This window comes from Gorilla gorilla, chromosome 3, assembly GCF_029281585.2.
Source record: "Gorilla gorilla gorilla isolate KB3781 chromosome 3, NHGRI_mGorGor1-v2.1_pri, whole genome shotgun sequence".
Classification (NCBI taxonomy): Eukaryota; Metazoa; Chordata; class Mammalia; order Primates; family Hominidae; genus Gorilla; species Gorilla gorilla.
Genome location: NC_073227.2, coordinates 107,305,185 through 107,324,567, shown reverse-complemented (window position 1 = coordinate 107,324,567; position 19,383 = coordinate 107,305,185). Strand labels below are relative to the sequence as shown.

At 42.3% G+C, this 19,383-nt stretch overlaps 1 protein-coding gene across 7 annotated transcripts in view; it reads right to left on the bottom strand.

Annotated features, from left to right (window-relative positions):
* Window positions 1–19,383, bottom strand: part of AFF1 (ALF transcription elongation factor 1) — a 204,555-nt gene that overhangs the window by 131,110 nt on the left and 54,062 nt on the right. The window contains exon 1 of one of the 7 annotated variants that reach the window (XM_063705415.1): window positions 2,276–12,038. The exons of 5 other annotated variants lie outside the window; for them this stretch is intronic. In XM_063705415.1, coding sequence (XP_063561485.1) covers window positions 2,276–2,292 — 17 coding nt within the window. In that variant the 5' untranslated portion in view covers window positions 2,293–12,038. Of the gene's footprint in view, window positions 1–2,275; window positions 12,039–19,383 lie in introns of those variants that run through there. One more of the 7 variants, XM_004039082.5, reaches the window with a different exon arrangement.

Here is a 19,383-nt window from a genome sequence, read left to right as displayed (position 1 = left end):
AAAGATTACCTTCTCTCCCACAGAGCACAATTATCTGAATGAGCTTGGACCACATTCCAGGTGTAACCAAAGAAAATGCACATTTACAAAATGTGAGATATACTCCCAACACACAGACTAAGAAAACAACAGACATAACAGTCTTGTGGCTTTGTTCCTAGTTCCAGGGCATGTCGGAAGGTGGGGTAGAGGATCAGAAATAAGCACAATTCTCCTATTTTAATTGCTGGCAAGTTGAACCACCACACTGATAACTCAGGATTATTACATATTACAAACAACCAATTTTAGCAGGAATCATTCTTTGTACTGTTATACTGAGGCTTGGCAGCTCCCTTTAACATCTCACCTCAGCATTAAAGAGGAAGCATAAGGGAGGAAGTGTGCAAAGCAGATCTGGAGTCAGGCGTTGCTCCACCTTTGTGACCTCAGGCAAGAAACAGCCAGGCTGGACCTCAGTTTCCTCAACTAACAAATGTGGATAATAAAAGTACTTACCCATTTAGGTGCCTGAGAAGAGTCAGAGCTAATCCAATTAAAGCTGCTTAATGCTGTGCCTGGCACACAGCAGTGTCCAATTTAGCTTGTGTCTCATTTTATTTTTATCATTAGTTTAAGAGCGCTGGCATTGAATCTCTCACACCTGGGTACAAATCCCTGCGCTATATTACTGAGTTCTGTCACACAGCATTTACTAACTTCTTAGATCAAGGTATCTTAATCTTAATTTTCTGCCATGGACCTCTGTGGCAGTCTGAAAATAACAGCACTATCAGAAAAATGTTTTTAAATACATTAAATAAAATACATAAGAATACAAAGGTACCAGATTATATAGACAAGCACCTATTAAAATATTTAAAAGAAATCAATGGTACAGTAGTGTTTTTCTTTACTACTGAACTAAGCAAGATAAAGCAGTTCCTTAATTTCCTGAGTGGAGAGCACAAAAGGTGTTTGAAGACATCTGCAACAATTGTATTAAGATTATGAGAAGACATATAGTTTCTATTGTGATAACATCACAAGGACTGGTACTATAGTTTTATCTCTAGTCCTACTTAAAAAACAAAAAACAACACTAAATTTCAGCTAGAGGTTAACAAAAATAGACACACAACTTGTGTTTCTTATCCAAATTCTACTACTTGGCCCCAGATTAAGAACCACTTTCTTAAAACTCAATAAAATGGAAGCAGAGGATAAACCACTGTGTTGAGAAGAAGAAATATAAAAAGCAGGTAGCACATAGGAGGTACTTTATACAGAGAAGCTCTTTCCTTCCTAGAAAGTTCTATTTCGTAGGAAAAAAACATTCCGTCTCATCCAGCCCAAACATGAACATTTAACATCCATTTCTCTCCATGATCTGAGTCTTCAGACGTGTTGTCTTCTGAGACCTCCCAAAATCACTGTTCTACATCAAATATCAGCTTGAAGAACCCTATTACTTTAAATATGTGAGACCAAACTGCTTTCTAGCAAAACACAGTTGAAAAGAGAATGTATATATAACTCCTAAGTCTCCCTTAGCACCAACTGCTGTCAAAACTAAAATAAAATCGCACAGAACAGTTTGGATCTCATAATAATCACTAATGCCTTGTCATCACTCTTCTTCAACCCTCATTACAAAACCAGTAACAAACCATGGAAAGACGGGGCTTCAGGTTCTTACAATAGCGCTCCTCTGACAGCAACTGCAGTTCATTATCCTCTCTCCCCTTCACCACCCCGGCGCGTTCCCGGTCTTTGCCTACTCAGCAGATTCACGTAAGCGGGGCCGTTTTATGTGGAATCGTACATTCTAGCAGTAAAATTTTCACTCACCAGGCAAATTCTCACCCACCCTCTCCAAGGTGAACTATGTTTTACATTAATCGTATTTCTAAACTTCCCTCGAGACAACAGCAAGAAATCCAGAAAACCGAGGGGTAGGCTCACAAAGAATCTAAATGGAAATGTGGGCAAGGGCGGACAAGTGAAATCAACTTAATGTCCCGGAAAATAACAGTTCTAGGGGAAGAAGGGGGCTATCTAACTTTAATCTTCACTTTAACTCCATCCCTCTCTCCGCTGTGCAGAAATTGTCCAGCATGTTCTCCAAACTGCTTTTTATCTGACATTTAGTCAAGCCACAGCCTCGGGAATGATGAGAAGGCAATGACAAAGCTGCTTCCTGCCCGTCTCCTTCCCCGCACCCTGCCCTCCCCCGCAACCTTCAGCTCCCCTCGCCACGAACGCGTTTGAAAAGTTTCTCCGGTGCACGGCTTACCTTGACTGGGCTGCCATAATTCAGCTTATAGAGCCAGGGGTCTTCCGTCCATGAGCGCCTTCACCCCGCGGGCCCTGCTGCCAGCGCCGCGCTCACCATTTGGCGGAGCCGGGCGGGGACGCGTCCCGGCGCGGCGCCCCGATGTTACGGGACTACCTGCTCTCGAGCCCCGGGCGTCCTCGGCGCAGCCCCGGGCTCGGCCCGTATTGGCTCGCGCTAATCCTGATGGACATCCGGGCACTGGGGCCTCTGCGGCGATCTGCACTTCAGACGAGCCCGGGGAGCGCCGCGTCCGAATCCGGGGCAAGCGAGCGCCCCCGGCGCAGTTTCTGAGAAGGGAAAGCCAACGGGCCCCCACGCTCGAAGACCGCCGGCGCCCAACGCCTGCCCAGAAACAGCACAACGCGGGCCACAGTTAGAAAGGAAAAGAAATTGCCTCTTGGCTCCCTTGAAGTTGTCCGAGTCCGCCGGGATACCCCCTGTCAAGAAAGTTGCGGTGGTACGGCCCGCCTCCTTAAATGGGCAGGGCGCTCGGCGGCCTTAGCCGAAGGCAGGCGGCAAGCGGCAGGCAGGGTCGGGCCGGGGGCAGAGCCTGGGCGCCGACCAGCCCTGCTGGTCCCCGGCCGAGCCCCGCCTGCGGGCTCCTCCATAGTGCTCTCTTGCCAGGTTCTAACTACGTACAGACACCCACCGCTGGAATACACAGTACCCAGCCGCTCAGAACTCCAGCTCTAATTTGAATATTTGTTGAATGTGGGGCCCCCAGAGGCGGCAGTGAGCAGGAAGAAGACCGCGGCAGTAAACCACGTTCGCTACTTTTGATCCTTCCAGTGCTTGAGCTCAGGAAACGGGCATACTTGGTGTTACTCCGCTTTCAGTTTTGATTTCCTTACATAGAGACAAATATTTACAAAACAGCCCGCCTTTTTTGGACTACACGTAGATTACAGGAAAAATAGTACCTCATTTTGGTCTTAAGCAATGAAGGGATTGACAAGAAGCAAACAAACTTGAGCATGCAATACAGTAAGTCCTATACGAAGCACAAACGAAATCACTTCCTACTCAGAGGACCACGGAAAGCGTTTAAGCCGTGCCTCAAAAGCAGGAAAATACTTGGATGAGCAAGGATGGAGGGAGGTTGTGCTTCAGCATCTCATAGGGACCAGCACACCAGAGGAGCTGAAGACTCTTAGATGAATACTGAATAACTGCCTGCACTGTGGACTCTCCGTTCTTCTACCTAGAATCATGACAACATTGCCCGTCTCATAAAGAGATAGTCCAGATTGTATTACTAAATCGTCGTGAAATACAAACATGTTAATGCCTGGCACTAAAACGACAATGCTGGGAGGGAGGCCCAAGACACCTCTATCAAGGGTTCTCAAAGTGTGTTTACTAGATTCCTGGGAGTCCCCAAGACCCTCTCAGAGGTCAGAACTATTTTTAGAATAACACAAAAACATTGTCTTTTCACTGTGCTGACATTTGCACTGATGGTGCAAAAGCAATTATGGGGAAACTGCTGGCGCCTTCGCACTAATCAAAGCAGTGACAGCAAATGAAACTAGCAGTCACTGCATTCTTCACTACCACACGTTAGTTTTTTTTTTTTTTTAAGCCAGTTTCCTTTATGATTGTCGTTAATGAAACAAGCAGTCAGAATTATTACGTTCATTAAATCTTGACCCTTGAGCATGGGTCTTTTTGATGTTCTTTGTGACAAAATGGGAAGTACCCAGGAAGCAGTCCACTGCACACTTAAGTACAATGGCTGTCTAGAAGAAAAGCACTTGTGTAATTGAGTTGCAAGCTGAGCTAGCTTTTTTTTCATGGACTACCATTTTTACTTGAAAGAACAATTCACAAACTGTAGTTATTCTGACTTGGGTATCTGGCAGACATTTTATTAAAAATGAACAAAGTTGAGCCTGTTTCTTTGAGGAAAACAATTGACAGTACTTATTGCCAATGATGAAATTTGAGCTTTCAAGCATTTTGGAAGACTTTTTGCATCTGCCACATAATCTTGCCAGCTTCGCCAATACTTAAAGACTTTCCTGATGAGATCAGAGTGACAGTGATGAAAGTTATATGAGAAGATCTGCCTTAGTTTTCAAATGACCAGTGGTATAACAGAATCATACATGGGTAGGCCAGGTGCAGTGGCTCATGCCTGTAATCCCAGCACTTTGGGAGGCTAAGGCAGGCAGATCGCTTAAGCTCAGGAGTTTGATACCAGAGCCTGGACAACATGGTGAGACCCCATTTCTACCAAAAACACAAAAAATTAGCTGAGCATAGTGGCACGCATCTCTGATCCCAGATACTTGGGAGGTGGAAGTTGCAGTGAGCTGACACTGTGCCACTGCACCCCAGCCTGGGTGACAGAGTAAGGCTCTCTCTCAAACAAAAACCAAAATCATGCATGGATGAAAGATCCACTGAAAAAAAGTGCAAAACAGACCAACTGATTTTAATGTATCAAAGGTTTAGTTTTTTTAAAAAGCTCATTTCAGATTCCACAATGCAATTAACCTTTAAGAAACTAACACTTACAGAGTTTTGGTATAATATCAAAGAAGGTATTAAAAATACTCATCCTCTTTCTGTGTGAAGTTGGATTTTCTTTATAGACTTCAACCAAAACAACATTGCAACAAATTGAATAGAGAATCAGATTCAATCTGTTTGGGTTGGACATCCCAAATCTGAAAATCTGAAATCCAAAATGCTCCAAAATCCAAAACTTTTTGAGTACTGACATGACACTCAAAGGAAATGCTCACTGGAACAAGAATATATAATGCAAATATTCCAAAATCAGAAAAAATCTGAAATCCAAAACAATTCTGGTCCCAAGCATTTTGGATAACCTGTATAAGAATCTAGCTGTCTTCTATTAAGCCAGACAGTAAAGAGATTTGCATGAATGTAATATAATGCCATTCTTTCTCAATAATTTTTTTAATTTTGGAAAATTGGTTTTATAAAAGTTTTATTTAGGTCAATATGTAATGGGTTTTAAAAATAAATATTTTAAATACCTCAATTTTAATTTTTAATGTAGTAAATAACAATATCTAAAATGTACATATACAAAAGCTCTTTGGGTTTCACAGTAATTGAGGTGCAAACTTATTCTATATCATTTGCTAAATACTTACATGTCTCCCTCACCTCTCCACACTCATCCAGCCTTCTTTTAATTAAAGGTGTTATATATTACAGCTATTCCATGTAACCTCTTAGCACCTAGATCAGTTTTAGCAAAATGTGGTCAAACCACCTGGGGCATATGTTAAAAACAGACTCCAGATCCTAGTTGCAGAACTACTGAAATAGAATCCTTGCGGGGTGAGGTCCCAGGAATACGTATTTCAATAAATTCTCCAGGTGATGCTTGTGGTCTGCTTTCATTTGAAAGCCATTTACCTAGATCATGCTTATTTAGAAAATAATTTTAAGAAGTTTTTGGTTCAATCTTGATTTATAATCCTTGAATCATTCTAAGGACCATAATTGGCCAGCATTTATTTTCATTTGTAAGAAATCTATATCGGACAACAAAATACCTTTGTACGCATATTTTCTTTTGCAATAGTAAAGTGGTAAGCCTTCAAGGAAACCAGGCAAAAGTCTACTCTCAATAATTTTTTGGTGGCTGTTTTTCCCCATTTTTCTCTTGCTGTTTTATCTATATTGACTGTGATCATTTATGCTATAAACAAATTAGTATCAGACATAATTGCTGAAAAAATACTTCATAATAGCACTTACTCATAAAATGTCCATTTAGCACAGGCTAGAAATGTAACATTGATAATATTAAAATTATACTTTTTGAACTATGTTAATTGATCTGACACCACTTAAATATGAGGAAACAGACCAGGCATAGTGGCTCATGCCTGTAATCCCAGTGCTTTGGGAGGCCAAGGTAAAAAGATTGCTTGAGGGCAGGAATTTGACACCAGCCTGGGCAACATAGCAAGTCCTTGTCTCTATTAAAAAACAATTTAAAAATTAGCTGGATATATAGTTCTAGCTACTTGGGAGGCTGAGGCAAGAGGATTGCGTGAGCCCAGGACTTCATGGCTGCAGTGAGCTATGAGAACACCACTGAACTCCAGCCTAGGTGACAGGGCAAGGCCTAGTCTCAAATAAATGAATAAATGGAAAAAAATTTTTAATACAGCAAATATTTACCCCCAAAGATATATGGAATCAATACCAGATTAGAATTACACCTGAGATTCCCTGGGCTCTCAAAATGGTTTGTAATGTAAATTCATGGGAGTAATTGGAAACAAGTGGGATGATACTAGATTATAATACATCTAAAATTACTAAGTACAGGAGAAATGATTTGTGACTTGGATACTGTATGTGGCTAAAAAAGTACTGCAATACCAACATGGGCATTATTATTTCCAAGTGTTTTGAAAACACCATTGTATCCAACCCACCATCTTCATCAGCAGTGAAACTGAACAAAAAGGCATTCTTAACCTTTGAGGGGCAAAGAATTCTTTGGCTTTCTGATGAAATTTGAGGACACTGAAGTACAACTTTTGTTAAACTTCCATGCAATTTGATTCCCCTGAAACCCACTTAGGAAGCACGTGAGGCTCCGCAGATTTCAGGTTAAAAATCCCTGGACCCGGGTCCTGCTAACAGACCCAATTTACCCTACAAATAAGGAGTAAAATCGCCCATTAATCTTTATTGCCCAGCTGGGCGCGGTGGCTCATGCCTGTAATCCCAGCACTTTGGGAGGCTGAAGTAAGTGGATCACTTGAGGTCAGGAGTTTGAGACCAGCCTGGCCAACATGGTGAAACCCTGTCTCAGGCATGCTGGCATGCGCCTGTAGTCCCAGCTATTCAGGAGGCAGAAGCAGAAGAATTACTTGAACCTGGGAGGCAGAGATTGCAGTGAGCCGAGATCGCACCACTGCACTCCAGCCTGGGCAACACAGTGAGACACCATCTTAAAAAAAAAAAAAAAAAAAACTTCATTGCCCTTTTAAGAACTTAAGAGTTGACCAGGCCTGGTGGCTCACACCTATAATCCCAACACTTTGAGAGACTGAGGTGGGAGGATCACTTGAGGCCAGAAGTTGAAGACCAACCTGGGCAACATAGCAAGATCTCACCTCCACTAAAAAAATTTGTGTAATTAGCTGGGCATGGTGGCTCACACCTGTAGTCCCAGCTACTCAGGAGGCTAAGGCAGGGGGATCACCTGGGCCCAGGAATTTGAGATTACAGTGAGCCACTTCACTCCAGCTTGGGCAACAGAGCAAGACCGTCTCTGGAAAAAAAAAAAAAAAAGGAAAAGAAAAGAAAAAATTTAAACAGGTTGCCTTATTCAGAATTCTAACATACCTCATTCAATGTATGCATTTGTACCACAATGGTCATTCAACAATTCTACCCTTTGTAGCATTTTTGGTCTAAACGTCACATAGGTCAAATCCCCTAAGAACTGCTACTTCATTTCAATGGAATGATGTTTAACCAGGACACTGCTAAAATCACTTTGCCAAGAGAAGGGTGCTCAAGGTTGCCATTGAAAATCTCAAGTGAAGCAGACACAGGAAAAGGGAGGCAATAATGGAGGAGAATAAAAACAGGCATTACCCAGAAGGCAGACAGCAAGGAGGACTGCTAATGAGCACCACTGGAAATTAACCGGCTCTCCCTTCAGCTGTGACTTCAACACAAAGCAGCCCTCCTATCCTTATTTCCCACTTTCCAGGTTCTCTGCCTTCATCTTTAAACTGAGGTTACCTGGAGATTCTCACGACCTAAGGGCAAATCTATTTCTAGATCCTTAATATCCAAATGTCCTCTTTCTTACAACCAGGATTCAGGCTCTCACTTCCCACTTGGTTTTCTCCACTTCAAAAAGAAAAGCACGAGCCGGGCGCGATGGCTCACGCCTGTAATCCCAACACCTTGGGAGGCCGAGGCGGGTGGATCACGAGGTCAGGAGATCCAGACCATCCTGGCTAACACGGTGAAACCCAGTCTCTACTAAAAATACAAAAAATTAGCCAGGCGTGGAGGCAAGTGCCTGTAGTCCCAGCTACTCGGGAGGCTGAGGTAGGAGAATCGCTTGAACCTGGGAGGGGGAGGTTGCAGTGAGCTGAGATTGCACCACTGCACTCCAGCCTGGTGACAGAGCAAGACTCCATCACCAAAAAAAAAAAAAGTAGAAAAAGGAAAGCAGTCCTCTCATCCACCCCAAATCAATATTAAAATGGTGCATTACTCCAGGTGTAAATACCTCTGAGGCCCCCAAAGGAACAGTTCTCTGTAGGAGGAGAGTCCCCGGGGTTAAATCAATATTAATAGATAGATCCTCATTAAACACATCCAGGTAACAAGCCTGCGGCAAGGTGCCTATGCCTGACTATATACAAATTAGAATTATGAAATGAGATGTATAGGGCCATCAGAAGTTAGGCTTTCTCTAATAAAATAAATCTGATTCAACTGTTTGGTTCAAGATAAAGATTTAGTTTTTCAACATTCTTGTAGGAGGTATACAAGCAAAAATGTACACAAATTACTGCTCAACTTTACCTCTTCACTCAATGTCTTTTTCTTTACCTGATCTGGTCTACAGTTTTCCATATCTCCTCCTATTTGTGCATTAATAAAACACGCCCTTCCTTACCCTAATACCCTGATCAATCAGGGATATTAGCCTACAATTATACCAATTACTTATTATCAGTCTACAAACAAGCTCAAGTTCCCCCACTTCCTCTGCAACACACACACACACACACAGTTTATTTTTTAATAAATGTTTTATTTTAGAATAACTTTAGATTTACAAAAAAGTTGCAAAGGATTATACCCCCAGCCAGTTTCCTCACTGTTTACATCTTACACTACCATTGGCCACTTGCCAAAACTGAGAAATCAACATTGGTATATTACTATGAAATAAACTTTAGACTTTGTTTTGATTTTACCAGTTTTTCCATCAATGACATCTTTCTGGTCCAAGATGCAATCCGAGGTATCCTAAAACTGCATTATTTCTCAGTTTTTCCTTGTTTTTCATGACTGACAGTTTTGAGAAGTTTGGGCTGGCTATCCTGTAGAATGTTCCTCTATCTGGTTTTGGCTGATGTTTTCCCTTCAAAGGAGGGAGAGAATGAAGCTGACACAGGAAAAGGGGTGGTAATAGCTATACATATTTGAAATTCTTCTCTAAGAAAGATTTGCCTCTTCTCCATTTATTTACTCATTCAATTATTTATTTATATGAGCATGCTCTCACAGATATTTCCTTTGAACTTTGTGTCATAAGCCACTACATGATTGATTTTGTTATCAAATTGTTCCAGCCTTGGCCACTGGGAGCCCCCCTTCAGGTTGGCTCCTTGCCCCTTTGACATGCCCCATCCTTTTGTGTTTCGAGCACTCCTTCCTTTCTGTTACTACAGGATGCTCCAGGCTCATCATCTATTTTTCTCTACCCTAGTCCCAGCACAAGCCATCTCTCCCAATACATTGGTTTCTTCTCTGTAAACGCTACCACCCAGTCTCCTTCTGCCATCACTGCCAAGCTTCTTACACCAAGAGAAGTCGGCTTCCTTTATGATGCCAGTGACCACCTCCCATGAAAGGCTCTCTGCAGACTTCAAGCAACTCAATCTTATTTTACAATTCTTTCTGCTCACACATCCAGGATCCAGGATAGAGTTCTAACAAACCTTACTTGTCTCTTCTCAATCTAAATGCTGTCTTGTACAATATCATCAGTAACTCTCTAAATGTGTAACTCCAACCTAAACTTCTCTCTGTAACTTCAAGACTATTTGTTCCAGATGCCCCAAAACACTTTCCTGGGCATGAAAAGGCACTTGGGAGGTTGTCCAAAATAGAACATTTTCTTATTGTGTCTACACAATAAGATCCTCCCCATCTGGATGCAGTTACAACAGATGCTGAGAGATATCTATCAATGAGACTTAGCTGCTTCTAGGGTCTGTAAGGGGTGGTTTCTCCATACAGGAAGAAGATAGTATCTCCTTCACAAAAAAAGGAATTAGAAAAGACCAGGGGAAAAGTGTGTTTAGTTAGTTCCTTCCTTGGGAATAAAAGCAGAAGGCAGAATTCAAAGAGAGCTTCCTATACGCAGATCAGGAGGGACTTGGCTAACACAAAACTAAAACATTCCATATTTTATCATGTGTTTTTTAACTGTGAAGATCAGCAATAAACCCCTTAAAATAAGATCAGCCACATTAATAATTTGTTGAATAGCAAACACCAGTGAGTGTGAAGGAGTAGTGATGCCTTTCAAAAGGAAAGGGAAACAGGGAAGAGAAAGAGACAGCCTGAGAAATGGTCCCAAGGCCAGACCAGGCCAGAATTAATCTGAATGGCCCCAATTCCAACCCACTCCATTCCTCCTGGCCCCTCATTTATGAGCCGATCACCAATCACCCAAACTAGAGATCCTTTTCCTGGCTTGTTCTCCACACATATCGCTACCAAAATCCCAGAGATTTCTTGGGATAGTGAAAGTAGAGGGATGGGAGTGGGAAGAGCTCACTTTAGATACTTCTCTTTATTTCTGAATTTATAACACTGATCTCTAATTCCTCCCATCACCACTACCACCCCCTCCACTGAATAAGCTTTCACCCTCTTGTTTTACAAAAAATACTTGACAAGGAAGACATTCATAGTATCAGTTTTTTGATTAATAAAAAAGCAGGTACAAAATACAATAATTTTTAAAAGGAAAAAAACAGGTACAATACAGTATGTTAGTATCCCACACTTCATCAAAATTGAATGAAATGTGTATTCAAAAGATTGACGGGGCCTCTGTAGCAAAATGCTAGCAGTAGGTATCTCTGAATGGAACAATCAGATGACTTATTTTCTTCTGGGTATTTAAAAATTGTCTAAACGTTATAAAATGAACACACACCTGTTTTTGTAGTCACAAAACTGAATCACAATTATTCTAAAAACAAAACAACTATAATCAAGTCTTAGCTCCAGGAAGGAGGTAAGGGTCATCTAATCCACTTCTCCATGCAAGAATGCTCTTTCTTCTAGCGAGACTAGCTTGTTTGCATGTCTCCAGGGACATCTGTTGTCGTTACAAGGCAGCCCCTTCCACAGCAGGCCAATGATGAGGATTAGAAACTTCTATCTCCCATGAAGCTAAAATTGGCTTCTCTAGAGCCCTGTTCCATTGGTTCTACTTCTGCCCTCGATACTAAAGCTGTCCACGCAGTTTTCTTGTTTTTTTTTTTTTTTTTTTTGAGACGGAGTTTCGCTCTTATTGCCTAGGCCAGAGTGCAATGGCACAATCTCAGCTGACTGCAACCTCCGCCTCCTGGGTTCAAGCGATTCTCCTGCCTGAGCCTCCCAAGTAGCTGTGATTACAGGCATGTGCCACCACACCCGGCAAATTTTTTGTATTTTTAGTAGAGACGAGGTTTCTCCATGTTGGCCAGGCTGGTCTGGAGTCCTTGACCTCAGCCTCGGCCTCCCAAAGTGCTGGTATTACAGGCGTGAGCCACCATGCCCAGCCTCACTCAGCTTCTTAGGCCTGTTTTTTTCTATCCTTTTCTCTTAAGTATGCATTTTTTTTTTTTTTTTGAGATGGAGTCTCGATCTGTTGCCCAGGCTGAAGCGCAGTGGCGCAATCTTGGCTCACTGCAAGCTCTGCCCCCAAGGTTCACACCATTTTCCTGCCTCAGCCTCCCAAGTAGCTGGGACTACAGGCACCCGCCACCACACTCGGCTAATTTTTTGTATTTTTAGTAGAGATGGGGTTTCACCATGTTAGCCAGGATGGTCTCGATCTCCTGACCTTGTGATCCACCTGCCTCGGCCTCCCAAAGTGCTGGGATTACAGGCATGAGCCGCTGCGCCCAGCCCAAGTATGCATTTTTAAATATTTAGAATGCATGTGCCTTAATCCATTTCCTGCTGCCTATAACAGAATACCTGAAACTGGGTAATTTATTTTAAAAAGGAATTTATTCCTTACAGTTATGGAGGCTGGGAAATCCACAGTTAAGGGGCCACACCTGGTGAAAGCCTTCTTGCTGGTGGGGACTCTAGAGTCCCAAAGTGACATGGTGAGGGAGCTGAGCATGCAAACATGCTACTGCAGGTCTCTTCCTCTTATAAAGCCACCAGTTCAGGCCAAGTGTGGTGGCTCATGCCTGTAATCCCAGCACTTTGGGGGGCCAAGGCGGGCGGATCACCTGACGTCAGGAGTTCAAGACAAGCCTGGCCAACATGGTGAAACCCTATCTCTACCAAAAATACAAAAATTAGCCAGACATGGTGGTGGGCACCTGTAATCCCAGCTACCTGAGAGGCTGAGGCAGGAGAATCACTTGAACCCGGGAGGCAGAGGTTGCAGTGAGCTGAGATCGTGCCACTGCACTCTAGCCTGGGCGACAGAGCAAGACTCCCTCTCAAAAAAATAAAATAAAATAAAAGCCACCAGTTCTCCTCCCATGGTAACCCATAAACTCGTTAATCCTGAATGCATTCATTCATGAGGGCAGATCCTTCATGATCCAATCACCTCTTAAAGGCTCCACCTTTTAATACTGCCACATCGGGTTTAAGTTTCAACATAAATATTTGTGGGTTTTTTTGTTTGTTTGTTTTTTGAGAAAAGGTCTCATTCTGTTGCCCAGGCTGAAGTGCAGTGCTGCAATCTCAGTTGACTGCAGCCTCGGTCTCCAGGGCTCAAGCAATCCTCCTACCTCAGCCTCCTGAGTAGCTGGGGCTACAGGCACACGACACCACACCTGGCTAATTTTTTGTAAAGACTAGGTTTTACCATGTTGCCTAGGCTGATCTCAAATTCCTGTCCTGGACTCAGGTGATCCACCTGCCTTGGCCTCCCAAAGTGCTGAGATTACAAGTGTGAGCCACCATGCCTGGCCTGGAGACAGTTTCTTACAGGATATCTAACACCCTTCCCAATTTGGACCAACTTCAGTAGCCTTATCATCCACCAAACCTCTCTCTGTCCCCTCCCCACCGCTTTCCCATGAACTCCCTCCAGCCCCACAGTTCTCTAATGCCACCAACCTTTGCAGACAGTATTTTCTCTTCATTAGAATGCCCCTTTCCCTCTGCTCCAGCTGAAGACCCCTTACCATTATCCGAACTCTAACAAATGCAGTTCTTCTCAGAAGCCTTCTCTGATAGCTTATCCTTCACTCTACCTAACACAAGCTCCTAGTTCTCATGCATATCAAGTCATGAGGTTGGATGGATCAAGGGGAGTGTTTGCTTGTTTGAGCAGAAAGGCAGCCAAAAAACAATGCAGCCAAAAGATAATTTCTGAAGCAGAGAACTGTGAAGAACTCTGCTACAGTTGCAGCTGCTAAGATTTCCTTTTACACATGTGTTTGCAGGTGAGATCTGCCCCCAGATTGCACAATCTGGGGTTCTCTCATTACACAATCAGTGGACTCTGATCCAGATCCACAAATGGAGCAAGTGAGGATCACTGAACAATTTCCAACATTTCAAAAAATCCAAAGGAAACCACATATTTGACCATGAGAAGTGTGTGAAGGACTCCGCTCTGGGCCTTCCTGGAGCTTATGCCAACTCAGTGTGCCAGCACCAGTGAGCCCACACTGATGAGGAAGTCGAATTAGCAACTTCGTGTGTTTTGATTAATTCAAGTAAGAAAACAAATGTTTGTTTAAATATAGTTTATTTAGTAGGGGGACTCTTTTTTAGTGCCTTCAGGCAATTTAGGGTGCAGCTGAGTTAGAACCTGTGTTTTAGTGCCTTGTTACTTAAAGTAAGGCTGCAGAGCAGCAGCTCTAACATGAGAGGCCTATAAGAAATGCAGTTTTAGGTCCCATCCCAGATTTCCTGAATCAGAATCTGCATTTTTATATTTTTAATTTATTTTTTTTTTTTTTAAGACGGAGTCTCGCTCTGTCTCCCAGGCTGGAGTTCAATGGCATGATCTCAGCTCACTGCAAACCTCCACCTCCTGGGTTCACATGATTCTCCTGCCTTAGCCTCCCGAGTAGCTGGAATTACAAGCACACATCACCATGCCCAGCTAATTTTTTGTATTTTTAGTAGAGATGGGGTTTCACTATGTTGGCCAGGCTGGTCTCGAACTCCTGACCTCATAATCCACCCACCTCAGCCTCCCAAAATGCTGGGATTACAGGCATAAGCCACCATGCCCAGCCCAGAATCTGCATTTTAACAAAATTCGAAGGTGATTCAGATACTCATTGAACTCTGAGAAGCACAGTACTATAAAATCTATGACATTTAGGAATTCCATAAACTCTCAAAGACAAGTGTCCACAATTACTACCATTATTCAGTTTGAAACAGTCTCTGAACAGTATTGTGGCATAGTCATCTATGAGTTATGGGCTTTTCCTGCCCTTGAAACTATCCCTAAATTTTCCTGAACACATATCAGGAAAGGGGAAGGATTTAAGAACTGGAAGATAGGAGATATTCCTCAATCTCTGCAGGGATGTTTTCCTCATTTGTGGGAGAAAAAAACTACATATATAGGCAAGCCACAATGATCAGTAAATTGCAGCTTATTAGTTATACTAAGATCTGGTCTCCTCACACATAAAAGAGGTTACATCAACTACTGGCACTTTCTGTGATACCTATCCTGTCGTAAATGTGCTGTTTTTATTCCTAGCAAATGTTTGAATCCAAGCAATTCAAAACCTAATTGGAGGTATCGATTTTACCTTCCATCTGAGGACTGAGGCTGCCTTCCAAAAAGTTAGGGGAGTTTTATTTGAGGCTTATTGGCTGTGGACTCTGTTTCCTACCTAGGTCACATGTAAAACAGGAAGATTAAAACTAAATCAAATCAACATTTATTGAGCATTTATTACGTCTAAAGCTCATGCAACCCTATAGGAAAGCATGTTTTTAAAAAAATCTTTGTCTTCTAAGAACTTACTCACTCAAAGAAAGGGCTACTCCATTTTCTAAATCCTAAATGTCTTGAAATTACAATTAATCTAGAGAACAAAAAGCTGATTAATAACCAATTATACATATTTTCATGATCAAGGATTTATATGTTATTGAGCTGATTAAATCCTGTCATTTTATACATCATGTTTAAGAATTCATTTAAGAAAATTACAGAAGTTATAGCAACAGAGTTTTTCAGGTTTACAGTATTTCCTACATTCTCAGAAAGGAGGGGTCTTCCCTTGCTAATCCAATTACAACTTTGTCAAGGTGAGAACTTGCAGCTGGGAACTATGCTCCCAACTGACAGACTTGTTAGTGCCCTTACAAGTCACTGACACCTCAAAGCTGGCCAGCTTCATGCCTTAAAACGCTTAACAACTTAATGGGTCCCTACACTGTCACTTGGGAATTCACATAAAGATGACTTTCTTCCAAATATGATAATGTTCCCTCAGTACACGTGGTTGAGACACTTAGTAACAATCTTAGATACCACAGTCCAGCAAAATGGCAAGGAAGGTGTTAGGAATTAATTTTGTAAGTAATATGAATTTACTGAGCATGCACAATATTCCTGGCTCTAAGTGCTTCACCCATATTAAATTAATTCCAAGCCTTTAAGCCAAGTACAATGTCACCATCCTTGCTTCAGAGATAAGAAAAATGAGGCCCCAAGAAAATGGGCAATTTTCTCAGTCACGCAAACTGGTAAGTGGTGGGACTGAGATATGACCCTGCACTTGAGAGTCCATAATCTTCATCACTATGCTGCACAGCCTCTCTTGATAAGCTATTGTTACACTCTTGAGGAAGCAGTCATAGAATCCTATGACTTTTTACAAGCCTTTGGAAAATCACTTTTCCTGATACCTAGGTATGTTTCAGCACAGCACTCCCAAATTTGATGTTACTTTCAAGCTCAGCTAGACGGCTTCTGCAAAAGGCAAAATAGTAATGTATTATCATGGTTGGTTTGGTTTTCTCGAGAAGTGTCTGAAGGTTGAAAGAAAATTCAATAAATAGGACCAAAGCATCTACCATATTTCAATAATGGAACAGATAAGGATGTAAAAAAAAAAAAAAAAGCAATTTGAAGTAAACATGAAAACCCAGTCCTGTTGGATTAATTTGTTGATTTATTTTCCAGATGTTTCAGGTACCAACACTAAAGTCCCTGTGGTGATTAGCAAGCCACACTAAAGATGTAGTTAAGGGATGTCCACTGCACCCACATCCTTTAGAAAAAAACGTAGTAAAATGTCTCAGAGCTGAGAGTTAATGTTACTGAGTCTTAAGGGTAGTAGCCACAGTTATGGAGACTGGTATCCTCTAGGACAATCATTTTGTGACTATAAAGCGATTTTAAAAGAACCTGGGTCAAAACAATTTCAACAGTATTTTTCTCTTTTGTAAACAAACATATAGTTGCAGAAGGCTATATATGTTGGCTGCATGTTTTTGTTTTGTTTTGTTTTGGAGATGGAGTCTCACACTCTGTCGCCCGGGCTGGAGTGCAGTGGGGTGATCTCTGCTCACTGCAAGCTCCGCCTCCCAGGTTCACACCATTCTCGTGCCTCAGCCTCCCGAGTAGCTGGGACTACAGGTGCCTGCCACCAAGCCCGGCTAATTTTTTTTTGTATTTTTAGTAGAGACAGGGTTTCACCATGTTACCCAGGATGGTCTCCATTTCCTGATCTCGTGATCCGCCCACCTCTGCCTCCCAAAGTGTTGGGATTACAGGCATGAGCCACTGTGCCTGGTTTTTTTTTTTGTTGTTTTTTTGAGACAGAGTCTTGCTCTGGAGTGCAATGGCACGATCTCGGCTCACTGCAACCTCCACCTCCCGGGTTCAAGTAATTCTCCTGCCTCAGCCTCCTGAGTAGCTGGGATTACAGGCACCCGCCGCCACGCCCAGCTAATTTTTACATTTTTAGTAGAGACAAGGTTTCACTACGTTGGCCAGGCTTGTCTCGAACTCCTGACCTCAGGTGATCCACCCACCTCGGCCTCCCAAAGTGCTGGGATTACAGGCGTGAGCCACCGTGCTCAGCCTAGGTTACATATTTCTAACAAGCTCAAATAAGCAGATCACAGCTGAGGGAACAAAATAAAATAATAAATAAATGTTTTCCACCCAAACAGTTTTCTCAGTACTCATGCATTTATTCTCAGAGTTGCATCAAGTTCCTGGGAAACACACCATTTGGGGCAGCCTCACATTGCCTACATGTAATATTTAACCTTTGGTTTTTTGATAAACCTTGATGACAGCAATTTCATATTACCCAAGTCACCATTTACAAGATACTCCTTTCACTCCCCTTCTTGCTGGCCACTAATGGCTAGCAGTGTTGCTCATGAATGGCACCCTCTCTGAAACCACACTTGGGGTACTCCAGGGATTCAAGAACTTAGGTTCCCCTTCAGTGTGCAGCTCTCCAGAGATTAGTCTTATGGCCTTATGTTTTCTTCACACCGCTTTGATATCAACAGCTGACCAAAACTCTTTGGATATTACCAAAGAAGACGGCCAGAGGTTCCTCCTGAAGGCATCTTGCTCTGTCTCCCACAAGTTGGGCAGTCTTTTTTCCCCCCCCCCCCCCCAATAGGGACAAGGTCTCACTATACTTCCCAGACTGGTCTCCAACTCCTGGCTTCAAGCAATTCTCCTGCCTCGGCCTCCCAAAATGCTGGAATTACAGGCATAAGCCATCCCACCTGGCCAGTTTCAGTCTATTATTATTATTATTAAAGTTCTGGAATACATGTGCAGAACGTGGAGGCTACATAGGTATACATGTGCTAAGGTTGTTTGCTGCACCCATCGACCTGTCATCTACATTGGGTATTTCTCCCAATGCTATCCCTCCCTTAGTCTCCCATTCCCTGACAGGCCCTGGTGTGTGATGTTCCCCTCCCTGCGTCCATGTGTTCTCACTGTTCAATTCCCACTGATGAGTGAGAACATGTGGTGTTTGGTTTTCTGTCCTTGTGATAGTTTGCTGAGAATGATAGTTTCCAGCTTCATCCATTTCCCTGCAAAGGACATGAACTGATCCTTTTTTATGTCTGCATAGTATTCCACGGTATATATGTGATATATTTTCTTTATCCAGTCTATCACTGATGGGCTTTTGGGTTGGTTCCAAGTCTTTGCTATTGTGAATAGTGCTGCAGTATGCATATGTGTACATGTGTCTTTATAGCAGAATGATTTATAATCCTTTGGGTATATACCCAGTAATGGGATTGCTGGGTCAAATGATATTTCTGGTTCTAGATCCTTGAGGAATCACCACACTGTCTTCCACAATGGTTGAACTAATTTACACTCCCACCAACAGTGTAAAAGCGTTCCTATTTCTCCACATCCTCTCCAGCATGTTGTTTCCTGACTTTTTAATGATCGTCATTCTAAGTGGTGTGAGATGGTATCTCATTGTGGTTTTGATTTGCATTTCTCTAATGACCAGTGATGATGAGCTGCTTTTCATGTTTGTTGGCCGCATAAATGTCTTCTTTTGAGAAGTCTTTATTCATATCCTTCACCCACTTTTGGATGGTGTTGTTTCTTGTAAATTTGTTTATTTGTAGATTCTGGATATTAGCCCTTTGTCAGATGGATAGATTGCAAAAATTTTCTCCCATTCTGTAGATTGCCTGTTCACTCTGATGGTAGTTTCCTTTGCTGTGCAGAAGCTCTTTAATTACATCCTATTTGTCAATTTTGGCTTTTGTTGCCATTGCTTTTGGTGTTTTAGTCATGAAGTCTTTGTCCATGCCTATGTCCTGAATGCTATTGCCTAGATTTTCTTCTAGGGTTTTTATGGTTTTAGGTCTTATGTTTAAGTCTTTAATCTATCTTGAGTTCATTTTTGTATAAGGTGTAAGGAAGGGGTCCAGTTTCAGTATTCTGCATATGGCTAGCCAGTTTTCCCAAACCATTTATTAAATAGGGAATCCTTTCCCCATTGCTTGTTTTTGTCAGGTTTGTCAAAGATAAGATGGTTGGAGATGTGTGGTGTTATTTTTGAGGCCTCTGATCTGTTCCATTGGTCTATATATCTGTTTTAGTACCAGAATCACGCTGTTTTGGTTAC